At 43.6% G+C, this 22,668-nt stretch overlaps 1 protein-coding gene across 1 annotated transcript in view; it reads left to right on the top strand.

Moving 5' to 3' along the window:
• Nucleotides 1-1,040: 1,040 nt before the first annotated feature.
• The window catches only part of slc27a4 (solute carrier family 27 member 4), a 68,912-nt gene continuing 47,284 nt past the window's right edge, over nt 1,041-22,668 (top strand). Inside the window, exons 1-3 of the mRNA XM_063073571.1 lie at nt 1,041-1,081; nt 1,437-1,614; nt 19,545-19,939. Of these exons, the coding sequence (XP_062929641.1) occupies nt 1,454-1,614; nt 19,545-19,939 (556 nt within the window). The 5' untranslated portion in view covers nt 1,041-1,081; nt 1,437-1,453. The remainder of the gene's footprint in view (nt 1,082-1,436; nt 1,615-19,544; nt 19,940-22,668) is intronic.

Genomic DNA, 22,668 nt, shown 5'->3' with positions numbered 1-22,668 from the left:
TGTAAGGTTCTACAATGCACAAATAGTCCACGGTACATCTATGGAAGTTTTCGAGTGTTTTAGGTAACAAACTAAATCTCCTCAAACTCCTAATAAAATATAGCCGCTGACTTGCCTTCTTAATAGCTGCATCGCTATGTTGGGACCAGATTAATGTTTTTAATGAGAATAATCATGAAAAGTATGGAGTAAATTATAAGATGCCAAGCAGCCCCTCAACTCAGTAGTTCAGGCAAGCCCCTTTCCCTGCTCCATGTCCAAATCCTGACTTCCCAAGTGTTCCGAGAGCTACCATTCTGCTTCCTTGAATGTACTCACTGATTGAGCGTTATTAGATCCATTATGACTGCCGGAGTGTCGGAGCGCCGGAGTTTGGAATTCAATCCCGGCGTCCTCCGTGTGCGGCGGGGGGTTGGGGGGAGTGCTAAATGGTGCAGCTGAGATGGCTGTATCTTTAAATAAATAAGTAAATGCATTCTTTGCTCTGCAGTGAATTACAACTCTTACTAATCTCTAGATTCAGATATTAATCTAAATGGCTGATCCTTTATTCTGAGACCATAAACCTTGGTCCTAAGAAATAAAAAAAAGATTAAAATGAAAGGGAAAAAAATGAAAAAAATGGTCTCTTAGGTAGGCCTAAAAATGAGCCTTCACATATAAAAGGTGCTACATAAATAAAGATTTTAACATGCACATGTTAACTATTCAAAAGCAGAATTAATTGAGAATCCTGGTGAAGTTATCAAGTCAAGATCATCTGCAAGGAGAGAAACACAGCTAACCAAAAGGAGATAACTAAACTATTCGGGAACAATTCTTCCTTTATAAGATCTATTTTTGTACTGTTAAAGCAGAAATCGTGCATTAAATTCTTATTTGCAAGCCACCGAATTCAACAGCGCAGGCGAACCTCCGCCAACATTCCCACCGAAGGGCTGGGTTGCCCGGCGCATGTGCAGTAAAGCCCCCGCACAGACCGGGCGGAGCGCGCTGCCCTATTCGTCAGCGCGCCTGTCAATCAAGTGCGTAAGCGGAGAGGAAAAAGGGTCAAACGACCGGCGCAGGGCGCTTGGTGCTAGTAAGTACGGCGATGTCCGATTGTTGCAATTCAAACATTCCGGGGACTATGCTTTTCATTCCGAATATAGTTTTTTCTTCTGGAAACGAAGCGAGACAAGTGAGGGAGGACGAAAAGTTTAGTTTTAGCAATGGAAGATGTGCTGGGGTGGTTCTCCTTTCTTTAAAGAAATGGGTGATCTGCCGGCTTGGTGCAGTTGTAGTTTGCCTGGATGGCTGCCGAGAAGGGCAGCCTTCTTTTCTCTGATCCTGGCCCCATTTCATTCTGACATTGCGGAGCTCTTTTTGTGCAGTTGCATTTGAGGTTTCTTCTCCGTTTCGATTCTCGCCCTTCACCTTGTGCTTCTGTCTCTTAGCTCCGACGCGGCTGACGATGTGGAGATTAGCAACATGCACGGTTCTGCTCTTCGTGCAGCGTCTGGTGGCCAGGATGCCCTGGACGCTGGTAGCAGTCACTACCTGCGCGTTTTACCTTGCATCGGGAGGTCACAAATTCGTGGAAGTCTTCTTGAAGACCATACGCCGAGACGTACAGTAAGTAACGCACGATTTCACATTCATCCGAACGCTCCTTCCAGCTTGCCTCCCAGCTGACTGACACCGCTTCCTTTGTGTAGCCGCGATCCGATTGCAGCTGTCCTTGGCGAAGGAGACGGTTCTAGTTCGCCCTTCGCTTGAACTGCTTGTTTAATGGGTTTATGCAGAGAGGCAGCTTAACTCTAGGTGAGATTTCTCACTGTTACACTGTGGTCATATTACCTCGGGTGCCAAAGATCCGCAGACCTGTTATAATGTACTAGCGACGAATGAATCAGGAAGTAAGCGGCCTGGCAAGACTACCGCCTTACAAAAAACGAAGGGGTTAGTTCGTTTTAAAAAAAAGTTCAAGGTAAATTTATTATCAAAGTAACCATATACAACCTTGATCCATTTTGTTGCGGGCATTCAAAATAAATATAGAGAAACACAATGAAAACTTGCGCACCAAAGTAAAAGACATGGAATTGTGCAAATACAAAAGACAAACAAAATAATAATAATGAATAACTAAATAACAATGATTGAGACCATGAGTTGTAGAGTCCTTGTAGGGGAGCCCATTGGTTTGGGAATCCGTTCAGTGTTGAGGTGAGTGAGGTTATCCAGTCTGGTTCAGGAGCTTTATGGGTGAGGGGTAATAACTGTTTTCCTGAACCTGGTGGTGTAGGACCCAAGGCTCCTGTACCTCCTTCCTGATGGCAGCAGCAAGAAGAGAGCATGGCCTGGGTGGTGGCAGTCCTTGATGGATGCTGCTTTCCTGCTATAGCGCTTTGTGTAGCTATGCTCAGCGGTGGGGAGGGTTTTACCTGTGATGGACCTGTGGGAGAGATTTACCTGCTATGTTGCACTGAGTTGAAAGGTGCCTTATTTGAATCCCAAAGACAATGTTTAATTACCTTTATTCTGGCTATCAGTATTTTGCTGGCTGTGCATTGTTGAATTAAGCAAGGGAGAGAGATGTGTGTTACTCGTAACTATCCAGTGACCAAGTGAAACGCAATCATTGAAAGAAAAGTTTGCATTTATACCAGCCCTTCAGCATCCTCACATAGATCCAGTGTATTTCAGAGTCAAGAACTATTTTGGAAGTTTCCACTGTTACAGAATTCCCAAGGGGTAGCAAAGTGATAGGAAATGGATAAGTTGGTGGGGATTGGCTTGGGTGAAAGTTTGATTCCTTGCTCTAAGAGGATGTTCTGAGATCTTTTGCAGTCACTTGAGACGAGAACTACAGCCTCGGTTTTAATGCTACCCCTGAAAAGTGGATCTCAGCTGCCCATTGCTACTTGAATTTGTTTGTGCTCAAGTCTCAGCAGTAGGCGCTTACAAGCTTCTTTGGAGGAAAGTGCTCCCAATGAGTCATTGCTGAGTAAAGCTGGCGTTTGGGGCATGTCTATCCCTGTTGAAGGTTCCATTCCATCAACAGAAATCTACAGAAGTATTGAAGGGGGTTGCAAGTGGCAGTGTGTGATATCTCAGCTGGTGTCAATCCAGAAATGCTGTTTTGTTTGGCTGTGTTCCTGTATGGGTGAATGACAATTAAACTTGAACTTGAAGGAGGCAGATAAGCTTTGTGTAAAAAATTGTAGGTATTGGGGCTTGCCATCTCTATTTTGCACATTATAAATTAATGGATTATATGAGGCTTTATTTTTAACTGTAGCTGAACTGTGTTGGGCTGGAAAGATAGGATGCGATCCAAAATCCGTCAGGCTGACTTCCTCCATTACTCACAGGGGGTAAATCTGGCCGCCAGAACAGCCCCTCTAATTGTATTGTCAATTTGTGATTTTATTTTGCATGTTACGGAGGAGACCTTGGCAGCCCTGGTGGGGCCTGATGCGCCCACTTCTTCAGAGGCCCACTGAAGGACAAGTTTTGATTTAATAAGTTTGCTCACAAAATTGAGCTTTTACGCGTTCAAACTCGCGTTTCCTTCTTGGGACGTAACTGTAATCTCTGTGGTTCTACTCCGTCAGGTTACTGAGTTAAAATTGTATCTGGCTCTCTGTCCTGTGACGAATCGGACAAGTGTCCTTGTTGCCTGCTCAGTTGAGAAGACTGAGGTTGGGATATCTTCCTGTGTTCTTGTTCAGGAAATGTTAGCTTATTTTCCAGCACCGTCCCTGCTTCCTCTGATTCCCGTAATATCCAGAAACCTGATCAAATGCTTCTTTGAATAAGCATGACAACAGCCTTCATAGCCCAAGTAGGGCAGAGGATTCCAAAGATTGTTCATCTCAAAATGAGGAGCTTTGTCTTCCTCTTCAGTTTTAAATGGTCCGGCAATTGTTCCTGATTTCTGACCCTTCAGATGGGGGGGGAGGGGGTGAGGAGAATATCTACTTTTTGAACTTTGGAAGAAATTTATAACTTTCAATGGGATGATCTCTCATTCTTCTAAGTGGAGAGTACAAACCTCTTTACTCAGTCCCTCCACCTATAGCAAACTTGCTCTCCCAAGAATGAGCCTGTCGTGCGTTCCCCCTGAGCATGTACTTATTGGGGCTTTCAAGCCACCACTGTACACAGTGCTCCTGGCGCAGTCTTGCCAAGGCCCTGTGCTAGGCTAATGGTTCACTCAGCTTCCCCTGAAGTAGTGGGGTCAGAATTGCTACCCTTTAATCTGCAGGAACCATTCCAGCACTGAGCAGTGATGACGCATCTGTTGACTATGTAACCACTTCTTTCAAAACTGGGAGATGGGATATCAGGTCCATGAGTTTTCAGCCTGTAACTTCTGTGGTTCTGTTTTTTTCTAAGACTATTTAAATTCAATTTCTGTAGAGCCTTGATTCTGTTATTTCTGGCAGGAATTTTGTATCTTCATCAATGAAGACAGGTGCAATACATTTGTTTATTTTATCTGCCATTTCCTTATTCCCTAGTGTAATTTTGTAACTTTTGAACCCACATTTGACCTCTCGAGTATTTTCCCTTTTACAGTTAGTTTTCTATTTCTTGCCAGTGTGCTCTTATATTCTAACCCCCTTTATTAATTTCTGGTTCTCCTTTGCTGAGTCCAAAATAATTTCCAATCTCCCATTGCTAAGCATTTCCTGCCTGCTTTAATGTAGATTTGCTGACAAATGCAGATAACCCTCTCCTCCCAGCTTTATTTCCCTTTCTTTAAATTTTGGAATGAACTCCATCACATTCAAATTCTGTTCAAAACCCTTGTGGTCACTGTTCCATAAAGATGACAAAAGGATTATTAATTAACCCTGTCTCAGTACTGTCATATTAAATATTTACGATGTTGTGGTTCCTAAAAAAACATATTTTGTACTGAATTTGACTTTTTAAATATTTGTCCAGTTTCAAGCAGGCATCACACTGTCCTTGGCAAATTCCTCACCCTCCATGCTTTCAGCATCGACAGGCTCATCCCTGTAGAGCTGAGTTCATCCAAAACTCTGCTGCCTCTAGCTGAACATGCAGAGTCTTTATTGTAGGACAAGGGAGCAGGGGAAGGCTATTCAGCCCTTCCAGTCTGCTCTGTCACGGCCCTTCTTCCAAATTCAGTATGTCTTCCTGCTTTCTCTTCACACACCTTGATCACATCAGCCAAAGGAATGAATGTGTTAAGTGTTTTTTTTTTGCCTCATCTGCTGTGTTGGAGAATTCCACAGGTTTACCAGTCTGGATGAAGAAATCAGTCCCATAATCACTGATCAGTGTTGTCTTCTACCCCTTGAGCATCTCATCTTAGAAAATGCTTTGCTGCATTCAAGTCATTCTGTAGCCATGTCCCTCCTCGTCCCTTTAATCTTCTTGATTTCTATAATCCTTAAACTCTGCATTAATCGAATTCTGCATCCCTCCCAATTTCTTCATTCTGTTGTTGGTTCACTGCTTTATCCATCTGGGCGCTGGGATTTGGAGTTTTCTCTAATTTCTTCCTCTAGGGTGCTGCCAAACCTTGCCTCCCTGTTCATGAACTCCTGATGTCTACTTTGGGCTCATTGTCAGCACTTAACTGAAAACATATTTGTTATGAAATACTTGGGATTATGGAGCTGAGTTATTGTTGACTTTTCCTCCCACTGAATATTTCACATTAGTTGCACGGTCGTCAGTTTCTTTTCGCTGCCTTTCCAGGGTGACCGTTCCGCAACAACGCACTTGTTTTTTCGTCCAGGTTGCAAACTGAAGTGGACAAGAGTCTACCAACGTTCTGATGAAAGAACCTGAAATCATTCAAGTATTCTGAATGTAATACTTAGGCAGGCACGTACCACGTTTTGTACTTTTACACGTATGAAGGTCGAAGAAGTCTTTAACAGAACATTGAACCTGATCCTGTTCTCGTCCCCGTGGGCTTAATTTTCAGCAGGAGCCTCCAGATTAAAAAAAAAGGGTGGATGGAAATAATAAAACCCAGAAGAGTACAGCACAGGAACAGGCCATTCGGCCCACAATGTTGTGCCAAACTAGCTAAAAGCAAATCAAAAATACCCAAATGCGAATCTCTCCTACCTACACCATGTCCATATTCCTCCAACTCCAATGTGCCGATCCAAATGTCTCTTAAAAGCCCTTAACGTATTTGCTTCTACCACCATACCAGGTAACACATTCCAGGTGTAGTCTGTGCACGACTACATACATGTTAAATAAAAGCACGCACGCAGCAGATGGCTTTAACTGGTGTATTTACGCTACAGGCAACGTAACTTCATTGGACACGTGATTAGGAAAGAGAATGCACGGTAATTATGGGAAAGAGTGAAGGGAAGAAAGCAAGAGGAAGACAAAGGCAAATGATGATGGAGACAGCAGCCAGAGAACTGGAAATGAATACCAATGAATTGATCCACTTGACCCGAAACAGGAGTGTGTGGGCCATGGCAGTCAAAGCTCAAACTGGGCACCGCACCTGATGATGATGATTTACTTTGCAACGTGAGAGAGAGAGAGCGATATGCATGCATAGACAGCAGTACACTTCCTCCCCCTTTAGATGAATGCAACGTAAAACTGCATATGTACAAAACATTCAATTTCCCTTTCATAAACCCTTATTCCAAATAAACATGCTTTCACAATAACAGTCCATAACTAACCTCACAGTTCTAAAGGCTCAGTCTTTTGGGTGGTGCGCTGTTTCTTTCAGACTAACTCCTCTGGACCTATGGAATGGCATCAGGTTTGGTGGGTGTCTTGTCCAAGACAACGTTCTCGGTTGCCGGTGTCATGTTGTTGTCAGTGCCATTATCACTAAGAGGCAAGTCCAGTGATTGATGTGTCTGTCCTTTTGGATACAGTCGACTCAGGTGTGTTCTTCGGTTGAGCATCCAGTATCTGGTCCACATGACGTCTCCATGTCTGATCTCCAACATCCTCTGTGTACATCAGTGGTCCAGTTCTTGTGGCTGTCCTGTCGAGTGTCCACTTGTCTTCTGGGTGATCGCGCACTAGGACTTCCTGTCCAACCTCAAAGCTCCTCGCTGCTTCACTTGGCAACTGGCTGAACTCTTTATTCTGCACTTCCCTTCATAGGTCTGACTTCAGGAGGTCTGTGCAAGATCGCATATTCCTGTTTGTGAACAGCATTGCAGGTGTTTGATTTGTCATCGCATGAACAGAGTTCCAATATACTAAAAGGAAGTTGTGCTGTCCGGAAAAGTCCTCCTTGTCCATTACTTTAATGGAATTCTTAAAGGTTTGGATAAACCTTTCAGCTAGCCCATTCTTTGTTGAGCTGTTTGACTGAATTGGTGTAACCTCCGGCCACTTTGAATGAGCATCCACAGCAATCAGACTCTTTGTCGTGGTGAAGACGGCCACTCCCTTGGGTGTAACAGTGCCTGTGGGGTGTACTTTGAACATTTTGGCATCTCGAGCAGCTTTTGGCCAAGTCTTCAATCTGTTTATCTATTCCCGGCCACCACACGTAGTTCCAGGCGAGACTCTTCAACTTGACTGTACCCCCAGGTGTCCTTCATGCAGATTTTCTAACCCTCTGGTGTGCAGTTTAGAGGGAACCACAACACCAGAGCCACACATCAGTGTTCTTTGACATACCGATAGTTGGTCTCGTCTCGCTGGAATCTCTGGAACACTTCCTGACATCGTGATTTCTTAGACTTCTGCCAGTGTCGGCTCATTCCTTGTTTCCTTTTGTATTTTGGAATTTGTTACTGGCAACTGGTCCACCAGTGCTGTGTTGAACACTTCTCTGGGTCATTATGAAGACTTTCCTTCAGTTGCCAATTGTGGATGACGTGACAAGCATCACCGTGGCTGTATTGTTTGATACCCTTGAACTCTATGTCTGAGAGTGGGCTCCTAGGAATAGTGCCCAGCGTTGTAACCCGGTAAAAGTCATTACTGGAATTCCCTTCCTGGGATTGAAAATGGACACAAGGAGCTGGTGGTCTGTCACTAGCATAAACTTTTGTCCGTAGAGGTAGTGGTGAAATTTCTTTATTCCCATTGCTAGACTAAGGGCCTCTCAGTCGATCGGTGCGTAGTTGCGCTCTGCGCTCATCAGTGATCTTGAAGCAAATGCAATCAGGCTTTCAGATCCATTTTTCATAATGTGTGACAAAATGGCTCCAATGCCATAAGGGGACACATCGCACGCCAGTCTGATGGGCGGAGATGGGTCATAATGGGTGAGCAGTTCATCAAATCTTATTAGTCTCCTTGTTTCTTTGAATGCTCTTTCACATCTTTCTGACTATTCCCCACTTTGCTCCTGTCTGTAACAGTGCATTCAATGGGTGCAGCACTGTAGCAACGTTCGGAAGAAACCAGTGGTAATAGTTAACAAGGCAAAAGTATGACCTGAGTTGTGAAAAGTTTTCTGGTTTGGGTGCCTGTCACACTGCTTCATTCTTCTCTTGTGACTTATGTCAGCCATGCTTGTCAATGACACGTCCACAACATGCGATTTCATTCTTGAAAAACTCTCATTTCTCTCTCTTTGCTCAAAGACTATAGTCACTCAGCCTGGTAAGCACTTTACCAAGGCTCTGGAGGTGCTCTTCATCATTTTTGCTGGTCATGATGATGTCATCAAGCTAACATTGTGTTCCTGGGGTATCTTTGAGTCCTTGGTCTGTTGCTGTTTGCCAAATTGCTGGAGCTGGTGCAACGCCAAAGACGAGACAATTGCAGTGGCATGCAAAAGTTTGGGCACCCCAGTCAAAATTTCTGTTACTATGAATAGCTAAGCGAGTAAAAGATGAACTGATTTCCAAAAGGCATAAAGTTAAAGATGACACATTTCTTTAATGTTTTAAGCAAGATTACTTTCTTTATTTCCATCTTTTACAGTTTCAAAATAACAAAAAAGGAAAAGGGCCCGAAGCAAAAGTTTGGGCACCTTGCATGGTCAGTACTTAGTAACACCCCCTTTGGCAAGTATCACAGCTTGTAAACGCTTTCTGTAGCCAGCGAAGAGTCTTTCAATTCTTGTTGGGAGGATTTTTGCCCATTGTTCCTTGCAAAAGGCTTCTACTTCTGTGAGATTCTTGGGCCATCTTGCATGCGTTGTTCTTTTGAGATCTATCCATAGATTTTCGATGATGTTTAGGTCGGGGGACTGTGAGGGCCATGGCAAAACCTTCAGCTTGCACCTCTTGAGGTAGTCCATTGTGGATTTTGAGGTGTGTTTAGGATCATTATCCTGTTGTAGAAGCCATCCTCTTTTCATCTTCAGCTTTTTTTTACAGACGGTGTGATGTTTGCTTCCAGAATTTGCTGGTATTTAATTGAATTCATTCTTCCCTCTACCAGTGAAATGTTCCCCGTGCCACTGGCTGCAACACAAGCCCAAAGCATGATCGATCCACCCCTGTGCTTAACAGTTGGAGAGGTTTTCTTTTCATAAAATTCTGCACCCTTTTTTCTCCAAACATACCTTTGCTCATTACAGCCAGAAAGTTCTATTTTAACTTCATCAGTCCACAGGACTTGTTTCCAAAATGCATCAGGCTTGTTTAGATATTCCTTTGCAAACTTCTGACGCTGAATTTTGTGGTGAGGACACAGGAAAGGTTTTCTTCTGATGACTCTTCCATGAAGGTCATATTTGTGCAGGTGTCACTGCACAGTAGAACAGTGCACCACCACTCCAGAGTCTGCTAAATCTTCCTGAAGGTCTTTTACATTCAAACAGGGGTTTTGATTTGCCTTTCTAGCAATCCTACGAGCAGTTCTCTCAGAAAGTTTTCTTGGTCTTCCAGACCTCAACTTGACCTCCACCGTTCCTGTTAACTGCCATTTCTTAATTACATTACAAACTGAGGAAACGGCTACCTGAAAACACTTTGCTATCTTCTTATAGCCTTCTCCTGCTTTGTGGGCATCATTTATTTGTATTTTCAGAGTGCTAGGCAGCTGCTTGGAAGAGCCATGGCTGCTGATTGTTGGAACAAGGTTTGAAGAGTCAGGGTATTTATAAAGCTTTGAAATTTGCATCACCTGGCCTTTGGGGGATCACCTTTTCACATGTGTAGGTCTTTAGCGTCATTGAGGTCTTCTCTAACAGTATCTTCGAAAGCAGACTGTTGTAGTCAGCCTCTGAAATTATAGACAAAGCTGACTGTGTGTCCAGTTCCATTTTCAGTTTTACACCAGACACATCTATTGTGATCCCTATTATATTGCGATCTGCTTCATTCATACTCTGCAGTTCTAGGCATGACAGCTCACCTTTGTCAGACTCTTATGTTGTCTGATTCTGTTTTACATTTGGTTACTTTATGCATTTGCTTAGTTTTGTGTTTGAGACTTTTCACTCGGTTGTCCGTGACACTTTCTGCAGACTTTTTCTTTGAACCAACAGTTACTTGCATCATGAGAGGATTTGTCACATCAATAAGATTTTTGTGTTTTTGCATCATTTAGGGATATTTTGTTCATTTCGCATTTTAACCTCCTTTTCTGTAGTTCTGCTGCATCCTTTGCTGCAGTCTCTAACGATACTTGCCCATTCTAAGGTTGGGTCTCTTTCTGTCAGTAGCCTCATTTGAGTGCTTTGACTGTGCATGCCACATGCAAGCCTGTCCCTTAATGCATCAGAAAATCCATCCCCAAAGTCACAGTACTGAGAAAGTTTGTGCAGTTCTGCAATGTATTCAGAAATGCTTTCATCTTTGGACTGGTTCCTCTTGTAAAACCTAAATCTCTCAGCTATTACCAGTGGTTTCGGGCTCAAGTGATTTTGTAAAATTGGAGAATTTCGGCGAAGGTCTTGCTTGCTGGCTTTTCAGGAGTTACTAGGTTGTGTAAGAGTCTGCATGTTCATGGGCCCATTTAGCTAAGAAGTGTAGGGGCTTTCTCTTGCTCCTCTGCATTGTTTACAATACATTTCAACCCTCTCAATATAGACATGCCCCAAACTTAGAGTCTTCATTAGCACTGTCAAATTCGGCAACATCCCAGCTGAAGTTATCGACATGTTACTTTCACTTTAATTTCAGCATGGCGTTCACTGTTACTCACACATCTGCTGGTGACAGCCTGCTCTGTGCTGTTGTTTCGTCCTGTAACTGCCGGTGCAGTTGGTGATTTTTTTCTGACATTCAGGTTCGTACTCATCATCAATTCATTGTGTTTGTGCATATATATTAAGTAAAGCATTCTTCTAGGGTGCATCACAACCTGGTATGGAAGTTGTCCTGTCCAAGACCGGAAGAAGCTGCAGAAGATCGTGAACACGGCGCAGCACATCACACAAACCAATCTTCCGTCCTTGGATTCACTTTACACCGCACGCTGTCAGCAGTGCTGCCAGGATAATCAAGGACACGACCCACCCAGCCAACACACTTTTCGTCCCTCTTCCCTCCAGGAGAAGGCTCAGGAGCTTGAAGACTCGTACGGCCAGATTTGGGAACAACTTCTTTCCAACTGTGATGAGACTGCTGAACAGATCCTGACCCGGATCTGGGCCGTACCCTCCAAATATCCGGACCTGCCTCTCGGTTTTTTTGCACTACCTTACTTTCCATTTTTCTATTTTCTATTTATGATTTATAATTTAAATTTTTAATACTTAATAATTTTTACTATTTTTAATATTTAATATTTGTAATCCAGGGAGCGAGAAGCACAGAATCAAATATTGCTGTGATGATTGTACGTTCTAGTATTAATTGTTTGGCGACAATAAAGTATAAAGTTGGTAAAGTAAAGGCTCGCACACGGGAGATGGGTTTAACTGGTGTATTCACATTGCAACGAGAGAGAGAGAAATCGAGTGTGCAGACAATGCATGCACAGACAACGTCCCCTTTGAACTGTCAGCTATCCCATATTCCACCACCCCAGAAGACTTTTTTTTCCTTCACATTTGTAAAAGTACCAAACTTGCTCTGTGCTTGACTAAGTCTGTATTATATTCATAGTTTTGAATGATTTCATCATAATTCTGGTGGACTATTTCTTCTTTTGGACTTTTGTAAGGAGGAACTTTAACCATATTTTCTCATTTGAGGTCAGCACCAAATAAGAAACATGATTTTTTGTGTGTGTACAACTGGATATGGTGGTTTAGTTGAAAAGGAGAAAAACAGTGCAAGACTAGAGTAGGAGCAGGAATGAATTAATCATCTCTTTCAATCAACTGTGAGATTGAGGGAAAATTGGTCTCCCCAGTATCATGATCAGATGGGTAAACTTATCCCAGTCTTTTTCTTTGTATGCATTTTAACTTCTTGCCTCTTTCTATAGTGTATTTGTATTGAGATTCATTCATTTTGATTTTCCAAATCTTAATTTTGTTCATTTTTGTACAGTAAAAGTAGCCGGCATTCTATGTTTGCAAATGACCATTAAATTGACGTTCTGCCTTTTGATCTACATTGCTGTGTGAACAACTTTGCAGAGATAACCATCTCGGAGTCACACCCAAAATGTGCCAGGATTTAATTACGTTAAACTAACACAGATATAGTATAACAAGGCCCTCAAACAATGCAACATTGTTATTTACTTAAATGGCGAGGACTAATTGTTCATTTGAAAACACTGGGGACAATTTTGAAATCAACCTGTGGTTAAAAATATGACCTTTGACCAGCAAAGCAAAGACTTTTGTAGCTGCCTGTGGGCAGGCAGTTGCCTGGATTACTAGAGGACCCCTGGTTCGTCCCCTGCGGCCTGGAGCAATGTTCTGCATTGAAATCAGAAATGGGGATGTTTTAGATCAAGGTGCGGGGAAATATCATGTGATTCTACATGTTACATAACAATTTACATTGAACTTGTACTTGCTAATCTACAATTATAGTGATTAGCTAGAGGAAGTGGAATAGTAGCATTCTTTACAATTATCTGAATAAAATAGGCTAGAAACTTTCGGCAGGCCTGGTAGCATCTGTAGAAAGATAAAAAGGTTAAAATTCTGGGTGAATGAACTTTTTGTCAAAACTGGGCAAAAACATGAGAAGGTCAGGGAGGGATGGGTCCCCTCCTCCTCCCCTTTCTCCTATGGTCCACTCTTATCAGATTCCTTCTTCTCCAGCCTTTGACCTTTCCCACCCGCCTGGCTTCACCTTTCACCTTCTGGCTAGCCTCTTTCGCATCCTCCCCGCCTTTTTTTTTATTGTCATCTTTTCCCCCTTCCTTCTCAGTCCTGAAGAAGTGTCTTAGTCCGAAATGTCCACTGCCTATTCATTTCCATAGATGCTGACTGGCGTACTGAGTTCCCTCGGCATTTTGTGTGTGTTGCTTTGGATTTTCAGCACCTGCCGACTTCCTCACATTTATGGATTGATATTCCTGATCAGAAAAATTCTCACACTATGGACATCTTACAACTTGTGGAGAAGCGCAAAGCTTAAGATGTTATAGTCCACCAAATAATTGACTCAGAATAAACAACTTAACAACAGATAATAGCGATGCCCATTTTAGGTCAGAGGATACCCATGGGGAGAGGAACAGTTAATGTTTCGGATCACTGACCTGTTTTTTTTTCTTTAAAATGTAGAAGTTGTTACCACAAAGTGATGTTGAAATGAAAAATGTAGAAGTAGTTAAAAGGAAACTGGATGGGAGTTTCTGAGAGAAATGAGGAGAAAATTGTGCTGTAAAAGTTAAATTTGGAAGACTGAGGTGATTTAGAAAGAGCAATTGACTTATTCAACTATGACATTCATTATCCAATCTTTGTGTAATTCTCTTTAAAAATAACATAAAGCATGTATAAAACAAACATTAGATTATGAGGACACGCAGTCATCTTTCATTGTCATTTAGTAGTGCATGCATTAAGAAATGATACAATTTATTCCTCCAGAATGATATCACAGAAACACAAGACAAACCAAGACTAAAAAAATTACAAAAACCACACAGTTATAACATACAGTTACAACAGTGCAAGCAATACCGTAATTTGATGGAAGAACAGACCATGGGCACGGTAAAAAAAAAATCTCAAAAGTCACTCGAAAGTTCTCACGCAGACAGTTGAAGGAAGAAAACTCTTCCTGCCATGAGCTTCCAGCGCCGCAAACTTGCCGATGCACCCAACCACAGACTGACTCTGAGTCCGTCCAAAAACTTCGAGCCTCCAACCAGCCCTCCGACACCGAGCACCATCTCTGCTGAGCGCTTCAACCCCGGCCCCGGCAATAGGCAAAGCCGAGGATTTGGGGCCTTCCCCTCTGGAGATTCTTGATCGCACAGTAGCAGTGGCAGTGAAGCAGGCATTTCAGAAGTTTCTCCGGGTGTTCCTCCGTGCTTCTCACGGCTGTCTCCATCAAATCAGGATTGTGCACGGTATCCTACTTCACAAATACGGTATCAATTCGGAGCGGCAGTGCGCGCTGTGTCGTGCTGCCATTTTCTCCTCCCCTCAAAAATGACAGATTATGGAAAACTGAAATAAAAAAGACAAAATGCTGAAACCTGCTTCATGAAAAGCAGGTTTATGGAATCTATGGAATTGAGGGACTCAAGTAGTGAGACCATGGAAACTGTACAGATTAAAAAGGAGGAGGTGCTTGCTGTCTTGAGGAAAATTAAAGTGGATAAATCCCCGGGACCTGACAGGGTGTTCCCTCGGACCTTGAAGGAGACTAGTGTTGAAATTGCGGGAGCCCTGGCAGAAATATTTAAAATGTCGCTGTCTATGGGTGAAGTGCCGGAGGATTGGAGTGTGGCTCATGTTGTTCCGTTGTTTAAAAAAGGATCGAAAAGTAATTCGGGAAATTATAGGCAGGTGAGTTTAACGTCAGTAGTAGGTAAGTTATTGGAGGGAGTACTAAGAGACAGAATCTACAAGCATTTGGATAGATAGGGGCTTATTAGGGAGAGTCAACATGGCTTTGTGCATGGTAGGCCATGTTTGACCAATCTGTTGGAGTTTTTCGAGGAGGTTACCAGGAAAGTGGATGAAGGGAGGGCAGTGGATATTGTCTACATGGACTTCAGTAAGGCCTTTGACAAGGTCCTGCATGGGAGGTTAGTTAGGAAAATTCGGTCCCTAGGTATACATGGAAAGGTGGTAAATTGGATTAGACATTGGCTCGATGGAAGAAGCCAGAGAGTGGTGGTAGAGAATTGCTTCTCTGAGTGGAGGCCTGTGACTAGTGGTGTGCCACAGGGATCAGTGCTGGGTCCATTGTTATTTGTCATCTATATCAATGATCTGGATGATAATGTGGTAAATTGGATCAGCAAGTTTGCTGATGATACAAAGATTGGAGGTGTAGTAGACAGTGGGGAAGGTTTTCAGAGCCTGCAGAGGGACTTGGACCAGCTGGAAAAATGGGCTGAAAAATGGCAGATGGAGTTTAATACTGACAAGTGTGAGGTATTGCACGTTGGAAGGACAAACCAACGTAGAACATACAGGGTTAATGGTAAGGCACTGAGGAGTGCAGTGGAACAGAGGGATCTGGGAATACAGATACAATATTCCCTAAAAGTGTCGTCACAGGTAGATAGGGTCGTAAAGAGAGCTTTTGGTACATTGGCCTTTATTAATCGAAGTATTGAGTATAAGAGCTGAAATGTTATGATGAGGTTGTATAAGGCATTGGTGAGGCCGAATCTGGAGTATTGTGTTCAGTTTTGGTCACCAAATTACAGGAAGGATATAAATAAGGTTGAAAGAGTGCAGAGAAGGTTTACAAGGATGTTGCTGGGACTTGAGAAACTCAGTTACAGAGAAAGGTTGAATAGGTTAGGACTTTATTCCCTGGAGCGTAGAAGAATGAGGGGAGATTTGATAGAGGTATATAAAATTATGATGGGTATAGATAGAGTGAATGCAAGCAGGCTTTTTCCACTGAGGCAAGGGGAGAAAAAAACCAGAGGACATGGGTTAAGGGTGAGGGGGGGAAAGTTTAAAGGGGACATTAGGGGGGGCTTCTTCACACAGAGAGTGGTGGGAGTATGGAATGAGCTGTCAGACGAGGTGGTAAATGCGGGTTCTTTTGTAACATTTAAGAATAAATTGGACATACATGGATGGGAGGTGTATGGAGGGATATGATCTGTGTGCAGGTCAGTGGGACTAGGCAGAAAATAGTTTGGCACAGCCAAGAAGGGCCAAAAGGCCTGTTTCTGTGCTGTAGTTTCTATGGTTTCTATGGTTTCTAAAAGGTTTTCAACCTGAAGTCTTAACTGTTTCTCTTTCTGTAGAGCAGGGGTTCCTAACCTTTTTCATGCCATGGACCCCAACCATTAACCACTTACCCCAGACTGGGAACCCCTGCTACAGACACTACTTGACCTGTTAAGTATTTCCAGCATTTTCTGTTTTCAGTATAGCACATTTAGTTAAAAATGTGCCCAGGCTACTGCACAGTGAAACATGCAACACAGCGGAGTGGCGGAAATGAGGGGCTGGTGTTGAAATTACGAAGAAGCAGAGGGGTAGAGTTTAGCAGGTTCCACAGGAAAAGCTGTAAAATATTCTGCTGATAGCAGTGAAGGGAGGTGAGGGGGTAGAGCTTAAAAAACTGAAACTGGGGGGGTTGAAAGGATGGTGGTACTGTGAGACTGGAGAAATCTGCTGCGGGAGGATGAGATTGTGTCTATACTGGGCTGCACGGTAGTGTGGTGGTTAGCACAACGCTTTACAGTACCGGCGACGTGGGTTCAATTCTCGCCGCTGCCTGTAGGAAATTTGTACGTTCTCCCATTACCACGTGGGTTTCCTCCGGGTGCTCTGGTTTCCTCCCACAGTCCAAAGTCATACCAGCTAGTAGGTTGATTGGTCATTGTAGATTGTCCCGTGATTAGGCTAGCATTCAATTGGGGGATTGCTGGATGGTGTGACTCGAAAGGCCTACTCCACTGTATCTCAATCAATCAATAAAACTTACTTATTTAATTCTCTCTCACTCTCGTGCAAATGGGTCTGTGGACCAGTGCAATAGGGTACTATTGACGACTGGGAACCTTTGGCTCATCGCTCCTCAAAGTGGAGAGGGAGCATTTGGTTTGGTAGTGACAAACTAGAGACCGTGCACAGTGCACATGGAAACCCTTGGTGGCTGTCAGAAAGAGGGTCACAACCTGACCTAAATGTGGAAGGGCTGTCCTCGTCAACCTCCTCAGAACCCAGAGTGGAACTATGTCATTCTTATCCCGTGAGACTGCCCAAGAGGGAGAAGAATGGGTGCTGAGGTGATGTGGGAGGGAGAATTGTGCTGTTTCCTTTTAGAGGAATTGAAATAATATGGAAAGGAGAGATTTGGAGTAATCCTGAATTCTATGGTGCAGACCAAAACTGTTTGGCTCGTGTTGCCAGGAGATGTGGATAAAGGCCTGCTAAAACCATATGTGGAGGCCAGCGGGAGTGGAAGTGAGTGATTGCACGGATAAATTTAATGGAACAGCTGTTTAGCACTAAGTAACTGTATAAAACAGCTTGTGGCCGGATGACTCTTGTTTAAAGTATTGCAAAAAGGAATGATCAGGGTTACCATCTGATATTAAGGTTTGAAGATATTAGGGTGAAAGTCATTCAGCAGCATAATTCATAGGTATAAAATGAGTTCACAGCTATTTCAAATAGGTGAACATACTGTAGATAGGTAAAGGTGATAAATTTAAAGAAGAAGACAGGAGGGAAAATAAATTAGCCATGATCGAATGGCGGAGGAGACTCGATGGGTCAGATGGCCTAATTCTGCTCTTGTGTCGTATAGTCTTATAAGAGTTCAGGTGTAATTTCACATGAAGTTTGGACTTCTGCCCTTGGAGCACAGAAAATTGAGAAGAATTTTGATTAAAAATGAACATCATAATTGGTTTGAGTGGTATGGCTTTTGCTATTAGAAGGTGACTCTAGATTGGGCTGGAAGGACAGGTTGAAAATTCCGGCCAGTAGATACAAGGGTGATGATGAGAATGAATGTTGGTGGTTACGATCTGGAACTTGCAGTCTTCAGACCTGACAGGAGCAGATTCAAGCAGGACTTTGGGAATTGGAGTGACACTTGAGCACAAGTTTGTGAAAAGAATGGGACTAAAAGGATTACAAGCAACTTTCGTAGACTTGGTGCATTGAATAGCCTCCTTTTGTATCTAACTGATCACACAAGAATGTTATTGATTTGGTACATAGAGGGTGAGCAGACTTACTTGGCCCATTTACAACTAACCTGCACAAATTATAGTTGGACGATTTCCCCTATTATTGAATAGAATGGGATTGTGATGTCTCCAACCAGAACAGCAAACTACCCAAGGTTACCAAATTGTGAAGTGGAATCCCTTTGGCCAATCGTGTCCTTGACGGAAAAAAAAATTCTCTGGATTTAAAAATAAACCTGTAGACAGCCTGAAATGAGAAGGGGACTGGTCATGTTCTGTTGTCTCAGCAGGTTAAATTCAGATTCATTTATTTATCACATGCACATTGAAACATGCAGCAAAATGAATAATTTGTGCTAAAAACCAACACAGCCCAAGGATGTGCTGGAGGGCAGCCCAGAAATGTCACCACATGTTCCAGCCCCAACATCATTGATGCAAGAAGCAACAGAAGCAAAACGATAATCGTAAAACAAGCCCCTTTCCTCTCTCTGTGTCTGTCTCTCTAACTCTCCCACCACCAGCCCTCCAGTGGACTCACAGACATCAGGCCTCCAACTTGTAGGCCCAGGGCTTTGGCTGTCAGGTATCGGCTTGTGGTCTGTCTGACTTCGGTCGTCAACATTTGGTATTGAACACAGGACTTGTCAATGATGGGACCCCAAACTCCATTCTCACTGATTCACCAACTCGGGGTGTCACCAGCCCTCTGATCCTGGGGACCCGCCCACCTCTGGGTGGGGTGGGGGAGGTAAGGTGTGAGTGTCACCAACCCTTGTCCTCACTGCTCGTCATTCACTGCACTTGCCAAACTGATATCCACCCACAGGGATTGCTGGCCGACGCCTGCAAAGTGCAGTCCAACCTGGACTCTGGCCTGACCTCCAACTCCCCCACGTCCCCGTCCCTAAACCCTAACCTAACATGACCCTGCCCTGCCCCAAAAACCATCCATTTTTCAAAAAAAAACGGCAGCAAGTCTGAGCCACAACCTCGACAGAGGTCACAGCTCAGTGCCTTCTCCATATTTCACCATTTTCTTCTCCGTATCTTGTTTCCTTCAGTGTTGCCTCCCCCGCTGTTAATCCCAAAGACCTCGCTGCATCCGGGTGTGTCTGACCATGAGTAATCAGAAAGAAAGAAATGCTGCAGGAAATGCAGCAAGCTCTCTCAAGTGGCAAAGGAGGAAATAATCAGATCATTGTCTATTTTAAGTACTGGTTGGGAGATAAGTGTTGGGCTAGCCTTGAGCGCGGTGGGGATAGGGTGGAGGTGGTGAGATTACCTGTCTATACTTGCTGATGGGACACCAGTACGAGTGCTAAAATTATTCTCACCATCCACCCTGTGAAAGTGCTGGAGAGACAGAGGCAGCTACTAATACCTTTCTTTGTTTTCACTCCCTATCTCAGTGCTGCTGGTGTCCTCCTCAAAGTGAAGCTCAATGTCAAGCGGAATTTGAGGTTGAACAATACGGTCCCAAAAATCTTCCGAGAAGTTGTTCAGAGGCACCCGGACAAGACGGCGCTTATCTTCGAAGGGACGGGCGCTGCTTGGAGTTTCCGGGACCTGGACGAATACTCGAACAGGGTGGCCAACTTCTTTTCCCAGCGCGGCTACCACACCGGTGATGTGGTGGCCCTTTTCATGGAGAGCAGGAACGAGTTCGTGGGGCTGTGGCTGGGCTTGGCGAAAGTCGGAGTTGAGGCAGCGCTGATTAACTTCAATTTGCGGCTGGATGCCCTGACCCACTGCATCACCATCTCCAAGGCCAAGGCCATTATATTCGGCAGCGAACTGAACGGTGGTAAGTACAAAGTGAAGGTGTCAGTGACTAGGCAGGACCAAAGGGGGCAAGTAGGTGACTTCAGAATGTAAAAAAAACACTAAAGTACATCTTCATTCCAAATCAACTAGATCTGAATTCCCCCAAAGCATCTTACAGGGAGTTGTTTTGCCATTTTATAGTGTTCGATTTATAGGGAATGTAGTACTTTTTTTTTGAATTACTATCTTTTATAATGTAGGGAACACAGATACAATTTAGAACACACAAAGATCTTTACAATAACAATCTATTTTCAGTGATATCATTTGGATAAATGCTCTCCAGACCATGAGAACTTTTCTTTTGAAGCAGGTCGATGTAAAGGATTCTGTGGTACCAAGAGAACAAACAAGATTTGTTTAAGTTTGCCCTGAAGGACACTGGCCACAAAAGCGTAGCACTCCCTCTGTCTTTCGTTGGATTGCGTGGCTGGAATTTATGCTGCAACAGGGTTTGAACTTGCAACCTCCTGCTCTTTCATCACTCTTCCCTTCCAAAGCATTTGTCTGAGCTGCTTTTGAAAGGTGATATTGAATCTGTTTCCAATGTTCTTTCGAAGTGTGCAAACTTAGTGAGTTTAAAAACAATGCATTTCCCCTTCCCCTTGCCAGGCCCCACACCCCTCCCTGGTGCTCTGATTGAGCGGAGGCAACATGCAGAAGGAACAAAACTGATACAATGTTCAGAATGTATTAATGATCGCAGGAAAGGCCGAGGAATTTAGTTTTATGTGACCTTAAATAAGTTTAAAGAAATCCAAGAAGCTGTTTTCCCATTTAGTTGTGAGCTATTCACTAATTTAGTGGCGGGGGAAGAATGTCTATTTCCATCTATGGTGTTTATGATTGTCAGTGGGAATGGAAGTCACTTTATTTATTCGGGTTTACATCAGATATCAGTGTATCATGACTGACTTACTGCCTGTTATGCCTCTGGTGTTTCGGGCAGCAGTGAGGGTCCTCCATCTCTGGCGGTGTTCAGGGCTTCCTTCGTCATGTCAGTAGCTTCCTCTCAGTCTACTGTCAGTCACGCAAGTCCCAGGTGGAGACTCAGGAATACCGTCACACTCAGATGTAGAAAGATTCTTCATTGCCGTTTCTGTTACAATTTTGTTTTTGCCTGTCAGGGTTTGTTAGCCCTGAGCTGAAGCCCCGAACCTGGAGGACCAGTGGACCTCTCTTAGTCTGACCTGTACCCGTTGACCTGTTTGGTGTACCAGCAGCCAAAGCATAAAGCCCTGACTCCAGGCAACATAGCTCTCCAAGTCACTGAGGCACGCAAGCCTCCAAACTTTACGGCAAAGTTGCAATCCTCTTGGAGGAATGTGCCATGACGGTAGGATTAATTTAATTTTTTAAAATTTAGAGATACATCACGGTAACAGACCCTTCTGGCCCAACGAGTCCAGGCTGCGTAATTGCACCCATGTGACCAATTAACCGCCGTCTTTGGAATGTGGGAAAGAACAGAAGCACTCGGAGGAAATTCACGTGGTCACGGGAAGAACGTACAAATTCCGTACAGACAGCGGTGGTCACTAGCTCTGTACTAGCGGTATGCTAACATGCTGTCCCTACTGTTACTGTTTTACCCAGTGTGGTTTCAGGGCAGATTCCTGGGAAATACTTGAAGCAGGAGGAAATAATGAGAGTTTAATTTATTAAAAGTAATCTGCAGACATCCCACCTCTTCCGGAAGTTCCGAGAGTCTCCTGCATATTGATAGCGGCTCCCTGACGCCTGCAAATTATATACAATATCCCGGAAATCAATTTTTTTTTGAGAGGGAGAGCGAGAGAGAGCATCCTGATTGGTCTCTCTTCATGCTAAGTAGACCTATCAATTTTCTCTGTGGGAGGGCTTTATAGTCGACCTCTCTTTCTCTCTTTCATTGTCCATCAGTTCAGTTTAGTGTCCTGCTGTGCCATGGCAGAGTGTTCCAAAAAAAGAAAATATAAAATATACTTCACCCCAGACTACACTAAAGTGTACTCCTGCCTAATAGCGGTCAAAAATAATGACAGTGTTGCTCGCTGCACTGTTTGCAACAGTGACTTTTCTATTGCAAATGGTGGGTTAAATGACTGTAAAAGACATGTTGAGGTGAGTTTAACAGGTGTCATACGTTCATTAGTATAGCTACCATCATTGAAACTCGCCAGCTAGCTGCTAAGGAGCTACTCTATTGATGTCCTACGTGATGAGGCCAAACTCCCTGTAGACTTGCTTAAAGTTGTAATAGAATATAAAAAATGACTCCATGATAATATAAGTAGATATTTTAATGTCACATTTTCTGCAGATACCCAGCTTGGTTTACAGATTAGACAAAATCAATAAACAAAGTATTACATACACCCATGGAGGTCGACCGGGGGTGGGGGGTGGGGGTGCTACCTCCCTGAAATGAGTTTTTGCAGCATGGGATGTCTGAATCTGCGGTACTTTGGAACTTGACGTTTGCTTATCAGTCTCTCGTTGCTGCGACATAGAAAAAGTGAGCAGGCTTCATCAGACTTGGCTCAGCTGGTGGCAGTTGCTTCTGAGATGTCTCCTTAGGGACCTGAGCACAAATTCCAGGCTAGCATCCCAAATGCAGTCCTAGGGGAGTGCTGTGCCATTAGAGATTCTCCTTTCAGATTAGACCCGCGGTAGACTTTCCTGCCTTTGAAAGTGGAGAGTAAAGAAATTCCCCCAGTAGCTGGCAAA

The sequence above is a fragment of the Mobula hypostoma genome, chromosome 21 (genome assembly GCF_963921235.1).
Source record: "Mobula hypostoma chromosome 21, sMobHyp1.1, whole genome shotgun sequence".
In the NCBI taxonomy this organism is placed as follows: Eukaryota; Metazoa; Chordata; class Chondrichthyes; order Myliobatiformes; family Myliobatidae; genus Mobula; species Mobula hypostoma.
The sequence above is the reverse complement of the archived record's forward strand: the minus strand, read 5'-3'. Positions and strand labels throughout refer to the sequence as shown.